This window comes from Ursus arctos, unplaced genomic scaffold, assembly GCF_023065955.2.
Source record: "Ursus arctos isolate Adak ecotype North America unplaced genomic scaffold, UrsArc2.0 scaffold_4, whole genome shotgun sequence".
Lineage (NCBI taxonomy): Eukaryota > Metazoa > Chordata > Mammalia > Carnivora > Ursidae > Ursus > Ursus arctos.
The window spans coordinates 3570061-3591958 of NW_026623056.1; the positions used below are offsets into that span (position 1 = coordinate 3570061).

General features: G+C 39.4%; 1 protein-coding gene across 22 annotated transcripts in view; it reads right to left on the reverse strand.

Moving 5' to 3' along the window:
- Window positions 1–10452: 10452 nt before the first annotated feature.
- MECOM (MDS1 and EVI1 complex locus) overlaps window positions 10453–21898 on the reverse strand; it is a 542755-nt gene continuing 531309 nt past the window's right edge. For 19 of the 22 annotated variants that reach the window (XM_048215180.2, XM_026499001.4, XM_026499010.4 and 16 more), the window contains 4 exons: window positions 20281–20425; window positions 16624–16860; window positions 15598–15781; window positions 10453–11996 (listed from right to left, as the gene is read on the reverse strand). In XM_048215180.2, coding sequence (XP_048071137.1) covers window positions 11862–11996; window positions 15598–15781; window positions 16624–16860; window positions 20281–20425 — 701 coding nt within the window. In that variant the 3' untranslated portion in view covers window positions 10453–11861. The remainder of the gene's footprint in view (window positions 11997–15597; window positions 15782–16623; window positions 16861–20280; window positions 20426–21898) is intronic. The other 3 variants (XM_048215170.2, XM_026499041.4, XM_048215171.2) reach the window with 1 other exon arrangement.

Below are 21898 nucleotides of genomic sequence, written 5' to 3' on the forward strand. Positions count from 1 at the left end.
CAGACTCTTCATAAGCATCAAATGTTTGCTATCCCTTCCCTTCTTATGTGGTAGTTATTACTATACCCCCAGCCACAGCAACACATTAGCTAAAAACAGAGCTGTAATCCTTATGTCTACATGTCTGGCTCAAACCATGTGCACTTTGCACTATGCTTCCTCTTGCTATAATATATTTTACTGCAATTGGCTTTATAGCCAACTTCGATGGTGCCACATGGCACTAGCGACCTTCTAATCCATCTATTTTTCACTAGCCGCTCTTCATTCCCTCTCCACCCCCTCATGCTCGCACAAACCCATGTACACACAGAAATGACTTTGTTTGGAAGGCAACCACCTACCATGAAGTGACCCAGAACCTTGCGCTGTTCCATGGATAATTGTAGGAAACCAACAAATAGTTTTCATGCTCAAGACATATGTGAGTAATTGTTCAAAGTTAAGTGGCATCCATCCTACTCTGCATAGCTGGGCTGTTCATGCAACCCTCAACCCTTGCATTCCTCTGCAAAGTATTCTGTTTACACAGGCAAAATCCTTAGCACATGGATATCTTAGGCTGTCTTCATGATCAAATTCCAAATATTCAAAACACAAAGAACAAGATACAGTTGATAAAGAAAAAATATAATTGCTGGTTATGCAATGGGAAAGTAAGATAGCATCCCTTGTCATCGGATGGAAGAGTGCTAGAGTTCGCAGCCTTTGGGGTCAGATACACCTGGGGGGGTTCCCAGCTCTTTCATGAACCTAATGTGTCCTCCAGGGTAAGCTTCTTAACCTCTCTAGCTTCAGTTTCCCAGATGAAAAAGTGGGAAGGATAACACTGTCTATCTCATGTGCAGGATTGTTGTGATGGTTAAAAGAAATAAAAGCATTATCCTTAGTGCTAAATACATACTAAGGATTCAATAAATGATAATTATTATTTTAGGTACTATTCGAATACTCCATAGGTCAAACCATCAGTAAGTCTTCCTGTCTCTCTCCCTGTAAAACACGATCCCCCTGAAACACTTCTTTACCCGTTCTACAACTTGTTCCCTGGTTTATCTGGTTTTCCCAATTTCACTCCTTTGCTCCACTTATCAGGGCGTCTGAGGATTCTTACACACTAATCCTTCTAAGCTGCTACACATTTCACCCAGATCTCTCACGGAGGACTTTGCTCCAACATCAGTTGTCTACATGAATGTCACCAGCTCAGAGAGGCTTGCCGCAACCAAGATATGTTCTGTTTCCTATGTCCTCCAGAGCCTAGAACAGTGCAAAATCAATATTTGCAGTTCAAAATATCCATGTGCTACATTGTAGAATGTCTTGTAACGTTAAAATAAAACCCATCATAATTTTTTATTTTCTGCTGCCATCTTGACCTGTTTTTCTCTAATCAACATAGAGCCAATTATTTTCCTTTATTTCCCCAAGAAGGGAACCAAGGGTCAATGAGTTGGCATATTTCGCCCAGTGTATTTCAAGGCATAGGGATAGATTTGAAGTACATGAAAGAAAATCATTCTCATTTTAATTATTCTTCATTTTTTTTTATTATACTCAGGAAGAGTCTCAAATTAGAGCTTTCTCTGGAGAGTTTCTCTAACATCTCTCCTAGTTCCAAATATCCCCCTTTCTGAATAAGGAGCAAGTAGACGAAGAGACCACAGTCTTAGGCAGGCTACAGTGTTGTCTTAATCAACATGGGTTAAGTTTTGCTGTGGGCAAAGAAGACACCCAAAGTCTCAGTGTCTGAGCTAATCAAGAGCATATTTCTTATATCACAGTTATATCTTAACGGACGTAATGGTGCTCAGAACGGAAGCAGGTCTGCGCCACTGTTTCTCAGGAGCCGGGGCCGAGGCTCTGCCACCTCAGAGCGCCCGCAGGTGGAACCTGCAGCTTCCTGCTTTGCCGCAGCAGAGGGAGAAAGTAGACGGCACTGTGGTTAAATTAGTGCTGTGTCTACCGCCTCATGTCCATTGGACAGAACTCGTCATGTGGACATCTCTAGCAGGAATGCATGCTTCTCAATATGCCCAGGGAGTAGGACGCCAACCGGAAGCATCTTCCTAGAATCTCATGATAACATAGTTCTTCATTGTGCTTATTTTTATGATTCAGTGATATTTATGGAAAGTGGCTTTCTACAGAGATGTTCCTTTAAAAGAAAATTACCAAAGTATAAAAAATGAATCAAGATGAAAAAATGTTAAGTAAACAATACTGAAGGCACACAGAGTGAAAAAGGAGGGATTTATAAATGGTTAAAATTTGGGAATCACGGTTCTTCCGTGAGATCACACAGCTAGTTTGTGGCAAAAATGCTAAGATTCCAGTCTCTTTGACGCCATCTTTGCGTGTTCTCCATATTGCTGTTGCCTTTGCAAGAACTGTGGAAGCCAATTAAGCCTAGGAGATCGTCCTGAATCTTTTCTGAACAATTAAAACATTAATGAAAAGAAAATTCCACTTTCTCTAATTATTCTTTCATTTTTTATGTCTTTGGATGGCATTTTAGGAAAAAATGAAAGGAGCTAGAAACTACTTTTTAGTTAGTTCTACAAAATGTATTGGTCATACTGGAAGAATATGAAGAAGAAAAGTATTGATTTTAAGTACATGAAAGAACAGTAAGGAAAATGTCACCCATTTAAATAACAGTGGGCACTAAATTAGTAATGCCAACAGGGGGATGCTTTTCCAAAAAGACCATGTTGAAGAGATTCAGAGATAAACATTGTAAGTCTTTACCCTTTCTTTTTGAAACGATTTTATGTATTTATTTGACAGAAAGAGAGAGAGAGAGAGCACAAGCAGGGGGAGCAGGAGAGAGAGAGGAAGAAGCAGACTCCCTGCTGAGCTGGGAGCCTGATTCAGGGCTCAATCCCAGGACCCTGAGATCATGACCTGAGCTGAAGGCAGATGTTTAACCGAATGAGCCACCCAGGCACCCCTGTCTTTATCCTCTAGTCCATATTTTTTGTTGTCATTTTTCAAAAGAGGTCTATAAAGCCAGAGAGCTAATTGAATATTTCTGCTGTCATAATAAATCTATTTATCAAAAATCCTTCATTGAGGTTCCCGATTTATTCTTCTGTCACTTTCTTCCGAATCTGTCAAATGGAAGACATTAGTCCACACTTCTCTTTTTAGCAAGTGAATTTTGATGGAAGAATTGGTCCTTGACAAAAACAAAGCAAAGCAAAGCAAACATAAAAGCCCACACTCTTCCTCTTGCCCTTCCGGCACCTTCTCCCCTCTCAGGTTGACAGAATGCTCAGATTGTTGCCACCCTCCCTGCTTCAGCTGTCCCTGTCTTCCCATTCAGGGAGTGCCTCCAATCTGTCCCCTCACATTCTGTTTTCACCCTACTCTCATCTCTTCAGAAAATATCCCCTCCCCTTGCTACCACAGAGAAAAAGATCAGTTCACTAATTCACAATAATACTGACTGAAATCAGCTAATATGCGCCTGCTTCTAGAAAAATCCATGATTATCTTACGTGAAAAGAATGTGACTGTTCCAGACTAAGATGACTTCAATGGTGGTGGTAAAGAGATATTTTTTGACAAGGTCATGACACTAGCTGGCCTCCTGCTAGCCTTGTTAACTTTGCTTCTTTGGGGAAATGTCTGATTCTTTGTTCTTCCGATGTATTTATCCTGATTTAAAGATGATGCTGCCTATAAGAGATGATTGGAGGAAGCCAAAAATTTATCCTGCAGAACGATAATGTAGAAAAAGTATTTAAAAATCAATTTCACCTTCTGAGATATCAAATTGAAGCAGGGTTTTGAGATGATGGTTTGACCACTTCTTTCTTGCCTATACAAGCTCAACACCATTCAGTTAGTTAAAGGAGCCCAATTTCTGATGAGTAGTTTAGAGCCCCAAATTGAAATGTAATAAACATAAATCAATATATGGGAAACATGTACTATAACTCTAATTTTAGTATATACACCTTAAATACTTTTTTTAAATTGTTAATAACACATAAAAACAAGTTCAAATAGGGTCCAGAACCTAGGGTATGGTGTCAATTGGGGCATATTTGGAGGTAATCTAACACTTGAGCTCATTATAAAAACCCTTGACCTAAGCTCCCTTATTGGACAACCAGGATTTTACCCCAGTGTACTCATACCCTACTCCTTACTGAGACAATGGTTCACACTGTACTGTTCCAGAAAGCCGAAGTGGGTTTGGACTTCAAACCAGCTGTGTGACCTTGGACCTTGGATAAAACCATCATTACTCTTTGTAGATCTCACTGTTATCACTGGCATAGTGAACAGGTTGGCCACAACCAACTCGCAAGTGACCATCTGAAAACACCCATATCACTCTCTTGGATAGGACCTTTTTTGTTGTCTTTGTACTATTTACTTAATTTGGAAAAACTTTTTTGCTTGTCTTTATAATAATGTTTCTCTTATTTAAAGAGTAACACATATTTATTTTCAGATAATGTAAAAATGGAAATAAACAAAAAAAAAGAAGACAAATAAAACTCAAGCATAACTCTACAACTAGCAAAATGTTACAGAATATACCTTCCAGGCAATTGTGACTTGATTGTTCATTTAATATGTTAGGACTTTGTCTGTGTACTTAACCATGGACAAGCAGGCACAACACATTTTTCTTCAGCAAGTCTCTTTTGTTTGACTTCTAGGCTAATAACCATTTTTGATTATTAATGTTTTAATGAACATCCGTGTATACAAAATGAGTGTGTAATGCTAACTAGCTTCTTAGAATGGATTCTTAGAATTGGGAGTCTCTTAATCAGGAGGTATATTCAAAAAAATGTCTGTTTTTTAAACATAAAAGTAATTCATTCCCGTTGAAAGCATTAAAATGAAACTACATACTAAAAAGTTATTTTTTCCTCTCCAATTTTAGAGGTACCCACTGATACTGGTTTGATATCCATCCTTACAGTCAACTTGTTTGTTTGTTCATTAGTTTAATAAAATGTGTAGAGGAGTCACAATGCGCGGTACTCTGTACTAACCAGAGGGGATATAGCATCGATCAAAGTGGACCTAGAACATTCATGGATCTTAAGATTTTAGGAACAGAGATCTTAAATTATTCATGGATATACATATAGTTACCAGCTGTAACAGGCACACAAAATATGCATATAATAGATGCTTTGATGAGAGACTACAACAGGACTGTTGGTTTACATTAATAGGTGGAGGAGAGTAGAAGGTATCAGGAAAAGTTTCTCTGAAGAAGTGACAGATAAGTTCAAATCTGAAGAGTAAATTAGCTTAATCAACGAAGAATGGGGGGCCGTGGTGGTTCTGGGTGGAGAGTGAGACAAGAGGGAGTGCTCCAGGTTCACAGACTGCTGTGTGTCATGTCCTTGACAGTGAAGTTGAACTTGGCGACTGAGAGTCATTTGGCCTGTTTGAGGCAGGAAGTGGGGCCAGATTACAGAGGCAGGCACGAACTAGGTCATGGAGGGCCCTGGAGGCCATGTGGATATGTTGACATCCATTCTGAAACCAACGGGAAGTTATCAGAGGATTTCTCCCAATCTAGGGTATCTGTTCAGTGTAGCTGGTCCTGTATCAGATGTGGTCTGTTGGTATTCAGCGCCAGTCCCACTGTTGCTCTGGATTACTGGGGGCTGGCTGCTGGAAAAGCTCGTTCCCCAGCTGGCTTCTGGTGAGGTGTGATGGAAGGCACTGGTGGGAAGTGAGAAGGCAGCAGGAAGGGTGACTCCCCAAGTAGCAGAACCAGGGTTTCAGCAATAGCAGTGGGGGCGCATTAGCAGCAGCAGGAGAGGAGCAGCCATGACTGGGGGGGGGGGGGCGGGGGAGGGGCAGGCCACTCCCCGGTCTCCGGTTACATTCTATTCTTCCTTTTCCCCTCCCAGAGCTTCCAGTGCTTTTATATGTAACCATCTGCATTAAATCCTTCTCTGCTTTAAATATTTAGAGTGGTTTCTGATTTTCTTTCTAGACGTTGATGTACTGAATGCTTTTGATTCAAACACTTCAATTTCTCACTGACCATGATTATTGTATGCATCCCATAGAAGTTTATAAATCATCTTATGAATCACTCTGCTTTAATTCTGGTTAACCCATGGCTACTTGGCTACAATTTTATTGCCAATCTTGGTAGAATTGTCAGTAGGAGTCATGACTGAAGCATTAAAAAAAACAAACAAACAAAAAACAAAAAACCACACACACACATGCAATAACAACAATCTTTACGTCAAGAATTTTCTGGAACAATTATTCCTTTGAGGATTGTAGGTCCTTCAATTTCTGGAGCAGTCCTAATTTTGTACGTGCTATCAGGTTATCCCTCTGCTGACCCTTAAAATTACCAAATCCTGTGTCCTTCCCTGAAAGTATTGTTCCTTACATATTTGTTAGTTTTCCCATCATCAAGTGGTAAGAAGATGTGTGGTTTTTGACATCCATTAGGGAATTCCCACTTATTTGTGAGGAGCTTCTCAAGTTAGTTATACGGAAACTGGCCCTTTGTGCCCCATACCTTTAGGTTCATTTAATAGTGGTCTTGATCAAGTAGGGTTTCAAGTAAGGCCAATCTCATGGTCTATCCCTAGAATTTTAATGTGGACACAGAGTGACAAGAAAGACTGAACATACTGGTAGTTGATTCATCTTGATGATAACAGCCTACGTGGTGGCCCATGGGCTCCTGCTGTTGGCTGCTCACTGGTTCAGGACTGTGTCTTCCGCCTGATGCCCCAGCTTTCTCTCTGATTGTTACGAGCTCTCCCGTATCCCCCTGGTAGTTTGCTTCTCTGCTTGAATTAAATAGAATTAGATTCTTTCAGCCTAAAGAACCATGTGGATAGAGCAGGATTTTATTTCAATTCATATTTAATTGTAGTAAAATATACCTAACATAAAATTTATTTTCTTAATCCTGTCAAAGGTACAATTCAGCAGTGGCAGGTACAATTCACACTGTTATGTAACCAATCTCCAGAACTCTTTTCATCTTGCAGAACTGAAACCCTATATCAATTAAACAACTCCCCATTCCTTCTGGCCCCCAGCCACTGGCAATCACCATTCTACTTTCTAGCTCTGTCTTTGACGATTCTCGGTGCTTCATATGAGTGGAATCACACAGTATTTTGTCTTTTTGTGACTAGCTTATTTTACCTAGCCTCATGTCTTCAAGGTTTATCCATGTTATAGCGTATGTCAGAATTTCCTTCTTGTTTGAGACTGAATAATAGTCCACTGTGCGGATACACCACATTTTGTTTATTTATCCATCGACAGACATTTGGGCTGCTTCCACTCTTTGGCTCCTGTGAACAATGCTGCTGTGAACATTGAGTGTACAAATATCTCTTTGAGACCCTGCTTTGAAATCCTTTTGGGTATCTACCCAGAAGTGGGATTACTGGATCATAGGGAAGTTCCATTTTTAATTGTTTGCGGCCCCTCCATACTGTTGTCCAGACTGCCTGCACCAATTCACACTCTCACCAGTAGTGCACGAAGGGCCCAATTTCTCCACCCTCTCACCAGCCTTTGTTATTTTCTGGATTTTTTTTATAGTAGCCATCCTACATCCTTTTTCTAAATAAATGTTGCACCAAGGACAGTCTCTTATATTCAGAAATGGGTTCTGTAAAATATAATAGACAATTAAATCCCAGCCTAAATCTCTTGGGGAAGAGCTGGCTGGCTCTCCAAACTTAACTGCACGTGCTTCTACATTTGCTTTCTCTCATGGTGAGTCTGCTAACCATTTTAGAAAGGGTTTAATTCATTCCATGTTAATAATTCAGACTGTAGGTTTGGGGTAAAACATTTTTTTTTTCCAAAAGGGTAAAGAGGAAACTCAAGCCACCTGCTATGAATTTGCAAACAAGATTACTAAGGCTCTTCTCTCATTAAGGACGCATTTAGAATCATTCAAAAAAGCACTGGTATTGCTGGTTCTGACTTGAGATAACCTGAATAGAAAAAGCTTGGAACCCGGTGCTTGGCACTCACCTTTCAAACTCTTTACAGCCAAGACTCAGACGCCTAAATGTCTCCCAGGCACATTTGCATCTCTGACAGCTTTACTCTCTGTGGGCACATTTCTTTGATTTGGAACATTCCTTTTTGGATTTTCGTTAGCTGTGCCTAAATCAGGAGGTCTGAGACTCTTGGCTAAGAGTGGGCTAAGGAGCCAGACACCCCTGGAATGTCAGCCAGCCAGTTCCCAGCTGGTTCACTTTGAACGAGGTCCTTAAACTCTCCGGGCTCCGGTTTCCTCATCTGTGAAACAGGAGGAATGCCGCCTATTTCAGACCCACCGTAATGACTAACTGAGGTCACGGATGGGCCCATTCCCAGCAGGACATTGACAGAAGAGGCAGTTAAAAAATGGATAACTCCTTTATTCTGTACGGAGATAACATTGGTTGATGGACATTATCTGAAAATAAAAATATCAAGGTGCCTACTCTTTGAAGATGCTTTCTTAACTGTCCTTAAATTTTTTGAGAGTTCTCAACAACTATACTGAATAGCTCATGTTTTCAAAGGGCTGAGCTTTATTTTCAAACATACATATTTGTTCAAGAAGCATCTCTTAAATTTTCTTTCTAGAAAACATCCACATCTACTTCTGTATAGTCCAGAGTAGATTTCGGTCACATCCTAAAATTTTTCTCTTAGCATAGTGTCTGTGTTTGGGTCTCTGTAGATACACGTATGTATACAAATAGGAGTAGATACATGCATATATTATATTTCCTTAATTACCACCATGAAAATTCTAAAATGCTTTGCATGTGCAGAACTTTTACCAAATATTCCCAAAAACGTATTTTGATTTTTGGACATCACAAAAACCCAGTGCAGTAGCAGCAGAAGCAAGTATTATGACCCTGGTTTCACAGATGAGATTTTGAGAGGTGTGTGACTTGCCCAAGACCTCAAAGCCAGTGAAGCGGCGGAGCCAGAACTCAAACCCAGGCCTTGGGTTTCCAAATCCAGTATCGTCTCCACCGTATCTCACCAGTCCCCGTAGGGGCACGTGGTGGAGGACTGCTGGCGAAATGAGTGGAAAAACGCAGAAATGTAAGGCTTGAAAGCCTTTTTGGAATTCGGACGGACTAAGTATGAGCAAACAACTGAAATGTCATGCTCAAAGCCTGACAAGAATTTAGTAGCACTGAGATTATTCAAACGGCTTCAGAATTTATAGGTATATTCTTTAAAAGAAAGAAAAATGCACAGCATGTCCCAGAACCCCACTTTTCTTATGTCCCCAATATTAGATTCTTCTTCTCCTTCCTTATAGACCAGATTTACAGCTTGAATAGATTTCCTGAATGCTTTTCCTTATACATACTTCCTATTAAAAAATTAATATTTATACCCTATATATTTAATTCCTATATTTATACCCTGTATATTTAATTCCTATACTACTGACATTTAGAAAGAATGTGAGGAGATTCTCTTTGTATCTGGCAGTATGGCTAAGAATGAGTAAATGAATGAAGAAATTAGTTGGGACCTATTTCTACGTGTCACACTTATTTATTTTTCAGGCCTTGTTAATACCTCTATAGTCAGCCAAAATTGAAATTCCCATATTCTAAAACAATCGACATTATGTTTAAGGAGCAAAAAGAATTCATAACTGCTCCCCAACCAGAGAATTTATCGTATGGAAATAACACCACTCCTCACATTTTAGCCCTGTATGGACATATACGAACACACAGAAGCAATTTGGTGCACGAAAATTAAAATGCCACTGCTTGCATTGGTGAATATCAGAAAGCTGGAATCTTCAACAAAATTGAAATAGTGGAAGAAATTATATCAAACCTGATGGAATACGGGACAACTGCTACATTATTAATTTGAAGAATTTGTAACAACATGCATTGACTCTTTTTTTGTCACAGTAAAGAAAGAAAACACAACATTATGACTACACTCTGATTATAACTATAAAACATGATATTTTGCATGTGGACAAAGACTTAGAAGGAATATAGAAAAGTTAAAGGATTTTTTTCTTTTTTGGTCCTATGAATCAGTTAACAGTATTTGTGTAATTAAAAACAAAAATCAGAACAACTTTAAGTATGCACTATAAAAAATTGAGTAAAAAAACAGTAGGTTGCTGTCTGTCCTAACTAAAATGGGTGCTTTGGACATGGAATAAGACCCAGGACCCTGGGGTGTTGCACATGAGCCCTGACTTTGCACCGCACAAAGAGAGTTCAGAAGAATGAGTCAGAATCCCAGTTCCCTGTGGGTCAAGGTCTATCCCTATGTCATCTCAAAACAATACACACGTGTTTGACATTCCATGTATCTATCAGGCATCAAGGGCCCAGACATCATATCTTTAAATCACTGGATCCCTAAGAGAAACTAAAATTGCACAAGAAGGAAAAATATCACACAGTGGGAAAAATAACCAGTTTTGTAAGTCTTTATTTTTTAGTTGCTCCTCCCATAGTAATGCACTGAAAGGCATAACAGTTTATATTGTACAAAGCATTTGAAGAAAGTACCTCAACTTGCCGATTATTTCAAAATGAGATTACAAACAAACAAACAACAAAAAAAAAAGAAAACAAATCTGGTTCTTCAATAAAGGGCAAAATAACTGAATACAGTCTGTTATTTACTTCTCTCTTTTAACATAAGGTCTGGAACACTTCATTTTACAAATAGGATTAACATGAACATAACATCACACAAGCTTGCAGACGACCAGCATAAAATATGGGGTACAGTTTTTAATCAGAAGAATCATGCTTTCATGAAAGAAATTATAATCGTTTATACAATTGAATCGATTTCAGTATTACAAAAACTAAGTTGCATCTATTCGTATTTAGCTCATTAAGAAGGAAAACAAAACACAACAAAAAAGGAATGTTAAGAAAAGCCGAACACCATTTGGCACCCCCATACACAGGTCGAGTCACCTTGGTCCTTGCAATTCAGAAAGGGGCGTGCCTCGGACATCAGAAAGTAGTGGCTGACTGGAACAGTGCTATTGTAATCAACAAACAATAGTTTGCCAACAAATAAATACATGATACACGCAACACACAAAAAAATTAAACATTAAAAAACAGTGACATGATTGTCTAAAATTAAGATGTTATTACAAGGATTTGGCAAACATTAGTGTAGTGGTACAGCGGTGACGGACAGGTTACTTCACTGACTTAACCTCTTCGAGCGCTGGAACATCCACAGTTTACAATATACACATACCCTTTTCCCTAATTTTACACAATGTACTTAAGAAGGCAAAAGTTAATGGGGAACGAGGACTCCCTGTTAGCAGTTTCTATAATAATCGAGTGTGCATTTCATCCAACTACTTCCATCTTCAAAGGGTTAAATTACATAAAACTTTAACAAAGAAAAAAAATCAAATCTGTAATTAAAAGCAACTGTTCCCAATCATGTGTCAGGTGATCTTGTACAAAAAAAGAATTCAGTTTCTATGGAGTGTTCATTCGTGTCAATGCCGCCATCCCCACGGCCCTCGCGCCCGCCCACAGCCCGCAAGTTGCTCATTCTCACCGAATCACGTTAAGTTGCATTGACCTTCCAGAAGTCAGCAGCTGCCTTTGCTGTGCAAAACAAAATATCGAGAATAAATAGTTTCTTTTTTCTTTCTTTCTTTTCCTTTCTTTTTCTTTCTTTCTTTTTTTTTTTAAGCATTCAGTTTAAGGTCACCAGACTTTAAATGAGTGACCCTTCAGGTTTCTAAGGCATTCTGCTCAGCAGTCTTTTAAATAGTCCTAGATGAAAGAGCCATGCTACTGTTGGACTTGGTCCCACTCTGGTCGACCTTGGTAATGTCATACGTGGCTTACGGACTGGATGGCACTGGATTCCGCCGCAGCCCTTGCCATAGTGTGCCACACGTTGGAAGAACTGTGGGATGTAGAATGGAGGGACTCCTTGTCGGACAGTGACAACATCATAGCATATGCCTGGGGTAAAAAGGAGAGACTCGGTAAGTGGCGCTGGAAAACATTACCTTTAATTTGAAGAATACTGTTGGTGCATCTTAGGGGGGACAGGACTCTGAGTAAGAGCGTCCCTCACGGACGTGTTTGGAAAAGCATGGGGGCCCTTTTTGTCTTTGTAATGACGCAGTGCTACTGCTGGCCTTCAGTGCCTCGGGGCCACAAAAGTACGCGTCCGACAGGACCAAAAAAAAATGAATCATCCTACCCAAAACGCCAACAGTGTCTCCACCGAGAACCACCAGCCATCCCCTGCGCGAGCGTAAACACGCACCGGCCATCCACTGTCCATGCGCCTGCCCGGGTCACCAAAAGTATTCCTGCCTGCTTACGACCAACACTGCGCACACGAATGGGGTATAGCCCGCCCTGGGGGCCCCGGGGCTAGCAGAGGACGCAGTCCCACCGACTCCCGCACTTCGTAACTGAGAGCACTGAAGGTGACACAACTTGCCCTGAGTCACTCAACCAGACCACGGAGAGGCACATGCACAACTGATTTCCGCCCAACTTTTAATCCAGTGGCCTTTCTCTGGTTTCCCTCCATGTTTGAGATATTCAAAGCTGACACCCAAAGACCTTGAAAGCTCAGGTAGATCAAGTCAGCTCTACCAAAAAATAAAACAAAACACAAGAGCCGACAACGTTCTAACCAACTTGTACTCCAGCGTCTGCCAAGCAGAAGGTCCATGGCGACGCTGCGCGAAGAAGGGCTCTTTCTTCCCTTCTATCATGTCAGTTCTAAATAACTGTTCAGAGAAGCTCCCGTTTGCTGCCAAGTCAAATAGTCAAATGCAATGTTTGGTCTTGACTTGTGAGTGAACTTTTCACTGTTGATTTGCTATTGTTGGTCTCATCCACGGCTACACTTGCTTGTCAAAATGCTGCTTAAGTGGAATCATTAAAGTCCTGCCAAAGACATTCCACTGTCTGTAAACAAAGACAAAATGCCTCTGTTGTTAAGCAGAATTTCATCTCTGAGAGTCATGCTGAGACATGCGGCCAATCTGTGGTTTCTTCCGTAATCATGGCATTCGGTTAGAAAATCTGCCCTTGTAGGCTGATTCTGATTTGCTGGGTCATTGCTCTAAATGTACACATTTGACTTTTATGTAGGCAATTTGTCTTCGGGACCTCTACAAAATCTCAACAGACATATAACAGATATGTCCTAAGCATCTACTCTATGCCAGGCACTGTGCTAGGCCCTAGGGAATCAATGAAAAATAATAATCCTTTTTCTTTGAAGAGTTTAAAATATGAGCAAGGTGAGCACTGAACTTTATTTTTATTAGGTACCCACTTTCAGAGATCAAGATAAAGAATATTCTGAAATGGTTTAACAAAACCCATTCCGATATTTGGAAAAATGAAAGGAAACCTAGAGAAAATTTTGGACTCCTGGCTTCTAACCTGCCTCTCTTCAACTAGCTGCGTGACCTTGAGCAAGTTGCTTAACCTTTCAAGGTCACTTTCCTCCTACCAAATGGGGATCATCGTAACAAAAATTTGCCTCCAAGGGCTGTGAGGGAATTACAAGCACTAACACAGAGTGCCAGACATAAACAGTACCTATTATCGTGACATTAATTTTTAGGATAGGAATTTTCAAAGAGGATTCTATGCAGAATGCAGCCACTGTTGTATTATTCAACTATCCTGGATTCAATCACTATAAAAATCAGAGTAAATATATGAATGTTTTGAGTAAGTCGTCTAACTCTATTCAGATTCTAGAAAATGGTTAATATAGAATATGTGCCTTTCGGTAATCAAATAAAATAAATATTTTTATGCACAAAGATTAGCTCCCTGCACATCACTGACAGTGAATAACAACTGAATGAATGAAGAAAAAGTCTCATGAAATAAAGTTAGTTTGCAAAAAGCCCTGACCATTCTTAAACTGACATATATGACATGATCAAGTAACATGAAAAATACGAGAAAAATGCTAGAATTTCTTGTGACGGTACTTGTTAGTCCAGCTGGGCAGGGGCTTTATGTCATAATGCTGGTACCGAAACAGATCACATCTATTATCTCTGGGTTCGCTGACCCGTCTGCTTTCAATCACTCCTGATAGCTCCAGGAATTTTTAGGTACCGTGTCTTCTAAGCATTTTGGTGGAATAATTAAAAGAAATTAAAAGAAAAGAAAGCCTGGATCCCCCAGTATCTCTCTGATCAATCAGGAAGGAAGAAGGGGATACCAAGGGTTTTAAAAAATACTAGCTACCTCTAACGGTTATGTCCAGGTAAAAATGAGATGTCTACTATGGCTAATTTACATTCAATGTTAGAAACTGAAAAATGAATTTTTATCCCCATTGAATCATACAGCGGGATGAGAGGTCTTAGCTATGGTCTCCATCACCCCATTTTACAGTGAAGGAGTGGCACCCACAGTCATGAAGGATGCTCTTAGGTTCACGCAGCTGGCGACTCCAGCGCTGAGGCGGCTGCTTTCGCTTCCACTCAGGAAGAACATTCATTTGCCGATTCCCATACAAGGCACCTCAGGTTTTCACTGAGCTGACTGATAGTTAAGAATTTATATTATCCCACTAGCACAATGTTTTTCCCACCTTGGTTGAGATATGACCACATTTGGTGCTAAGAGCAGCCCAAAACATCTCAGCCAGATAGGAAATCATTTCTAAATGTACAAGCCAATAAAGTCACGTGGTTTGATACATCAGGCCACCTCTGAAATGGGCTCACGATCAATTAATTAGACCAAAGTGACCAACAAATATGGTAATAACAGGAAGTTTCTTTTCTTCTTCTTCTTCCTTTTTTTTTCTGTAATTGACCTGAATGAAATGAACAACGTGGTTGAGTGTGGATGTCGGCAGAAAATACTGCTTCCTTTATTTAGTGATGAACTGAGGCTCTTTTAATTGGTATTTACGGATCCTTAAATGGATTTATTTTTGTTTCCACAGTGCTGATAGAACTCCGTAGAGCCCAATGAACTTGGGTACTATTCATTCATTCATTCATTCATTCATTCATTCATTCAATTAAAAACTAATAGGTTTTATTTCCAGATCTGCCGGGAAGTTGCTGCAGACTTTGGGCAACTCATTTCATCTCTGGTCCTCAGTTTACTCCTAAATGCTATAATAAGATGACTTGTTAATTAACTACATTTAATAAGGGACCCCAAAAAAATGGAGGGCAGGATTCACATTCCAGAAGTCTGGAAATATAATTAGGTTGACAAGAATGACAGATGCAAAGCAATTAGAAAATCCCTCTGAAGTCATACAGAAACAGGTGCAAACATTACACACTAGCTCTGCAGAAGCAGGAGAACTGCAAAGTGAAGGAAAAGCTCCTGGAGGAGAAGGTTTGTCACGGAGGCGTCCGTGCGGAGTGCAGCCATGGGCACGGCTGTACTGCTTAACCCTTTCGGATTTGGTCACAGGGCCAAGGTAGGAACACTGTGAGTAAAGCGTCTGAACCTGTCAGATTCCAGAGCATTGCCCAGACAGACTATCTGCCTTGCGGCGCCCGAGGCACGCTGTCGCCATGACGCTGTGCTGCAGGAGAACAGGTACCTGTGATTTGGACTTTCTGTGTAACGGCTGTTTAAGTTCCTCCGGCACATGGGAAGCACTAAAAGAAGACAGCTCAGCTTCAGAATATTGATTATCTTCCAGTTTCCTCATTTTGAGGCTATCTGTGAAGTGCCTTATATGATCTAGAGCAGAAAGTCCAGTTTTATATTCTTCCTCTTTATACCTAAAATGAACCAATGGGAAAGCACAGAGGGTTTTTGTTTCTTTCTCAGTTTGTTATCCAACCAAATCACTTTTCATCTGAATCCATACAGCTGTCAAACTTCCTACCATATTCGCAGTATCAAGAAGCATGCATCCATTACTGGGTTCTTTAAAGTCTCTACACATATCATATCTTAAAAACACATTCGTTTTAAGATTCTTCATAACTAAAGCAAGTGTCTATAAGAGGTAAAGTCAGCGATGTGGAATCAGCAATGCAGCGGAGACACAATTTATAGGTTTATAATGTCCATTTGAAATAAAGCCAGTGATGATAGTATTTTGTGAGCACCACTCTCCATATGAAAATAGAATATTCCTACAAATTTAACTATTTGGCTAGTTTTTTCCATTTAAAAACCTACCTGTATAGGTTACATATATATCAAATTACGTGAAATTTATCTCACTAATATTTGACTAATAATGTACCAGATTTTTGAATGAATTAGATAACGTTGAAATCTCTATTTTTCTTTGAGTTCTACAGGTAGAGTCTAAATAAATGATGGGGTACTCGTCCAATTTTCATTTACCCTTCTCATCTCAGGTTAATCAGGGTTCCACAAACACCGATGCATTTGTATCCTTGTGGATTATCTTGGTGGCTACCTTGTTTTCACCTATTCAAAATGAATCCACCAAATACACCTTGCTAATTCAAATGTATGTCTTATGATTCATTACTCATCAACTGCCATGTCCTGAAATGTTGCCCTAATGGAAAAACAGAGCAGAAGGAATTGCAACCATGTACGTATCTACTCCTCCTTATTTACTAATGTCGCCCCCGGTGCTCACCTCACTGGGGACGCTTTGCAACTCATCTCCAGGGCGCTGGCTTCTTCATAGTCATCCTCAGGGTTTCCTTCATGTAAATTGCTTGTCCCTGGCTCTTTTCCCGTTTTTCCAGTAATGTCGTTGTCATCGTCCTCCTCATCTAACAACACCTCCTCTTCTACTTCTTCATCATCCAGTAAATCTGAATTTTGGCTGGTCACCAAAGCTTTCTCATCCTTAAAATGACTGCCGTTCATCCTTTCAAAGGCATAAAAAAAGAAGCAGGTCCTATTATTGGTTTTACTTTTAAATGGGCAGTTAGCTCTCTTCTCATGTCTTCCCAACAACAGTTTAGATTTTTAGCACTTCTACAGTAAATTTCTATTGTTTATGCTTTATGGCAACCATGGGAAAGTAATGTAACTTTACGAATGAGAAAATGAATAAAATCGTAATTGGGTGATTATTCAGAGGATAAATGGAGCTCTGGCAGAGCTGGACAAACAGTCTCAGGCTCCTATTCCTTATCAGACCCTCTCCTGATAAATGATATTGTTATATATCACATAAGAAGCATACAACTGTTTTCTCCACATAATGTTACCTAATTACTATATAAGTGCCCACCATTTAAAATAATAGGTTTCTGGAAAATTCATATCCCTGAAGAACACTGACAAAAACTTCAACACACACGCCTAAAGTGGATCTCGCAGTTCAAAGAAAATGTTAAGATAGCTGTCAGGGACCACGTGGTATTTGATATTTCTAGGTGACATTTGTGGTGCATGCCACTTAGACATCCTGCTCAAACTTGGAAGTGATTGAGAGCTCACCTACTTGTACTGTTTTCAAATTATTCTTGATAGTCTGAATGTAAAAAGTTCCCTGTTCCCCAGAAGAACATCAGGGTGGGCAATTATCTAAAAATGCAATTGTGCAAATATCTTTTGAAGCTTACTTAGCATACATGTCTAATGTGATACAAAAGAAGAATATTATATTTTAAAAGTCATTTGTAATACTTTAGTTTGTGGTCGTACGGACTGTAGTATGTGATTCAAAAGTTTAATTATAAAAAAGGGTTTAATTACATAGAAGTCTCAATTTAATACATTTGAGAGCATTTACATAAAAGTAGGACAAATTTCTCAGGCTTTAAAATAAACATAAAGAATGTATAAACTGAGGGGTGCCTGGGTGGCTCAGTCGGTTAAGTGCTCAACTCTTGGTTTTGGCTCAGGTCATGCTCTCAGGGTCATGAGATCGAGCCCCCCACGTCAGGCTCCACACTCAGCTCAGAGTCTGCTGGTCCCTCTCCCTCCCCACCTTGTGCTCTCTCTCTCTAAAATAAATAAAATCTTCAAAAAAAAGAATGTATAAATTGAATTTAAGTTTCATTGTAACATTTAAAAATCAAAATTAACTTCGTTCCAAATTGATTACAGATGCTGTGAACTTAGAGTATCTCCTCCTAACCTCCTCTTTTTCACGCTCCATGACCAGGAAAGTTAAGGCACTTCCCCAAGTTCAGAAAGCTTGTTGAAATTTAAGTTATTCCTACAGAAATGTATGCTATTAACATTTAATGGAACTATTTTTCAGATTATGGAAGATCAGGTATAAGCAATGTACCCCATCACTTTCCCATGTAAAAAAAAGAGTATAATTTAATATTTAGATTTCCTGGGGTCAATAAATAAATAAACAAAACAATGTTGGTTGTGACAGATGCACGCAGTAAAAATCTTAAAAACAGTTGTATTATCATTCTTCATCTTTTTTATACAGCCAATCTCTTAACCACTTTTATCAAAGAATGACAAAAACATGTTTTGCACAGACATAAATTATTAGTTTCCAGATACACTGCCAACTTGCTAGCTTGAATGGATTGAAATTGTTATTTTTTAAAATGAAAGAAAAAGTAAAAGAACAAAAGAATGCATGGATGAAAACCAAAAGTAACAAAGCCAACATGATTAAGAAAACCTATTTGTTAATTATGCTTTCAAATGTGGCAATTTATGGGGGATAAATTATTCATCAAAAGTAGCCCCGATTGGAGTTGAGGGGGGAAGTTAAATGACCCAACCTTCTTACTTCTGTGCTGTTTGGACATGTTGAAGCCAGATGTTACAGCTATATGCGGGCTCACAAATCCCCAAGCAAAGGCTAGGAAATCTGAAAAGGCATCTCAGAACCCAAATGGTGGTTTTTGTTCAACATTTCTTATTTGTATCATGTAAACGTCATTACCAAAATGTAAGACGGTGACTCCCTTACTCGTTCTTACTACTTTGTATTTCTGACCACCTGCTCATGTCCCTCCCTCCCTCCCTCCCTCCTCTCTCTCTGTCTCTCTTTTACACACACACACACACACACACACACACAAATGGGCAAGCGCAAAAAGTCATAGCTCTTATCAGACTTCTTAGAAGCTGGGAAGGGTCATGTAATAGCAGATCTTCTCTCCTTTTTCCCCTAAATACACTTTTATAATAGAAGTTGAAGAACAGAAGTGGCCATATATCTTTGTTATCTGGAGAGAGAACGTTTATTTGAAGCTTGGCTTAATGTAAAAACTACCTAAAACAATTATTTGACTTTTAACAGCATCAAAAAATAGAGGACACTAACAGTAATACTGGGGTGATGAAAAGTAAAGGAGCTTTCATTAACTAATTTCATTTGACATTAGAATTGACTAAGCAGCATCCCAGTTGAATAGGCTTTTGGATAGTTATGTTCAAAAAAATCTAGTTCTCAGTATCAGATATTCAATTATAACTTAGAGATAAGAAAAATTAAATCTGGTAGTTTTGGTAAAATATTGTTTCATTAACATCACATAAAATGTAAATACTAGATAAGTATTACTATTATCAGCAGCATTAAAAGTTCTTCGTTATGGATTAAGCCATATACTATGCTTGATGCTGATGGTGACGAGAGGCAGGCAGGGCACCAGGTCACTAAAAACAAGGGTGATCATACTCAGTGAAACAAACATGCTGGGATTAAATGAATATCCACCTGAGAGAATATAGGTGGTGACAGAATCATATCAAGAAGTCTCAACTGCTTTTTAGGTAAAAGATATTTAAATGATTTTCAATAGGTATTTTATAATCAGATATGTACGTATATACACACAAATGTATAGATACATACACACACAGGTACATATAGTTACATTATCTGTAATATACACACGATATATACTAGTAGCCACTATTAAATCAGCTGAATCCCTGTGGCAGCTTTCCCTTCTGCTTGACAAGTTTTGATAAAATATTCTAATTAGTTATCAAGAGAAGCAGAACAGAACGGTGGTGAAAGCATGGGCTCTGGAACCAGACGGCCCAGGCTGAAGCCCACTTATTAATTACTTATGTGGCCTCTGGCAAGTTATTTAACCTGTGATATCTCCATTCCTTCACTGATAAAATCACACATTAATAGTCGCTGCCTCATAGGGCCATTTTGATAATTAAATTAATTCACACACGTAAAGCGCTTAGAAAAGCATTTAGTATTTAATCTGCACTAAAGAAACGCCAGCCACCGGTGGGAGGAGTTACAGTACTGTCACAAAAGTGAGCACAGCAAAGCTATGGGGAACATCCTGATTTCAGAAATCAGAGAGTTTAAAAGGGAAAAACTCAGCTTTACCTCTCCTCTGTGTTCCTGGGAGATTGGCTGCTGTGGTTGCTGTTCCCAATGAAATTGCGGATTTCTGTGAAGTAAGCATCTTCTTTGTCATCGAGAATCGCGCCTGTGCTCTCCAGTTCGGAATGAGGCGACGACGTTGCCGTACCTGAGGGGAGAGAGCCTTCTGAGGAAAAGACTACTATTGATATGGCAACTTATTTTGAATCTCACTCCTTCTTCATTTGATCAGTGTTTCCTAAAACAGGCTCTTTTGAATATTAATAATGGTGACTTCAGGAGGCCAATGTCCTCCCAAATTACCACATGCGTGCTGACGGAAGTACCTTGGGGAATATTCTGAACCATTGAAATCGTGAGGTACGGTCTCCCAACGATGTTTCTCCCACAGCTTCCTCCCATTCCCACTGACATGAGAACATTTTTGTTCATATAATGAGGAAATAGGGTGAGGCAAATTATAAAGAGGCCTCAAATAGATTCTGCCAGAAGAGACTGGTTACTCAGTCCTGGTTGCAGTCAATATGTATCCATTGCTCTTGTGCACATTACCAAATAAAGACTGAAAATATGCCAAAAATTCTGTATTTGGATTTGGTGGGTGAGGCAGTGAGTAGACAACACACCAGCCCAGAGACTGAGTTGGGACAGCATAAAAAGGACAATACGGGATCTGCTGATTATAGGATGATCTTCAGCTTCCGTACCTATAAAATTAGAATCAGAAAACCTTCTCACAGGATGGTTGTGAGGTTTTTATAAATTCACACAACTATAAACACCTTACATGTGGTCAAATTTACACCACACTTGCTTCATGCTGTTTACCTTTCCCACAAGATATTTACAATCTAAGAGTTCATCCTAACAGTCCAGATGACCAAGATAAGAGGGGAGAAATCTCTCAACTGAATAAAGTTATAATCTGGGTCAACAAATAAGTATTGAACTTGGACATGTTACATTTTTAACTCATTTAAAATTATTTTCCAAAATGTTTTTGATTAGGGGCACCTGGGTGGCTCAGTCGGTGAAGGAGCCAATTCTTGATTTCAGTTCAGGTCATGATCTTGGGGTCCTCGGATCGAGCCCCCCATTGGGCTCTTTGCTCAGTGGGGAGTTTGCTTGAGATTCTCTCTCTCCCTCTCCCTCTGTCCCTCCCCCCACTCTCTTTCTTTCTGGAATAAATAAATAAATCTTCAAAAGAACAAAACAGAAACAAAATACTTTGGATTAGAAAAATTATGGGAATATGCCATAAGGGTGCACATGGTTGAAAAGTGTGGCCAGTTTAGACTTTGACTGCTTTCTACTTTCGTCTCTAAAATCTGCTGTCTTTAGACCACATCATTTGACTTTTGGCTTAAAGGGAAACGAATAGTAATATAGTTCTACGTAGTAGCCCCCCATCATCGTAAACAATGTGCCTGTGTACAGCGGAGGAAGGATTGATAATAAAATAATTTCCTTAACTAAAATAACTACTTTGTACAACTTCAACTTTTCTCTGTTTTTAAAATCTCTGTTCCTGAACCCCATGCTTGCTCCTTCCCTTGCCCCCAAGTCATTTTCTTGATTCTTTTTTTCTTTTAAATCTTTTATTTATTTATTTGACAGAGAG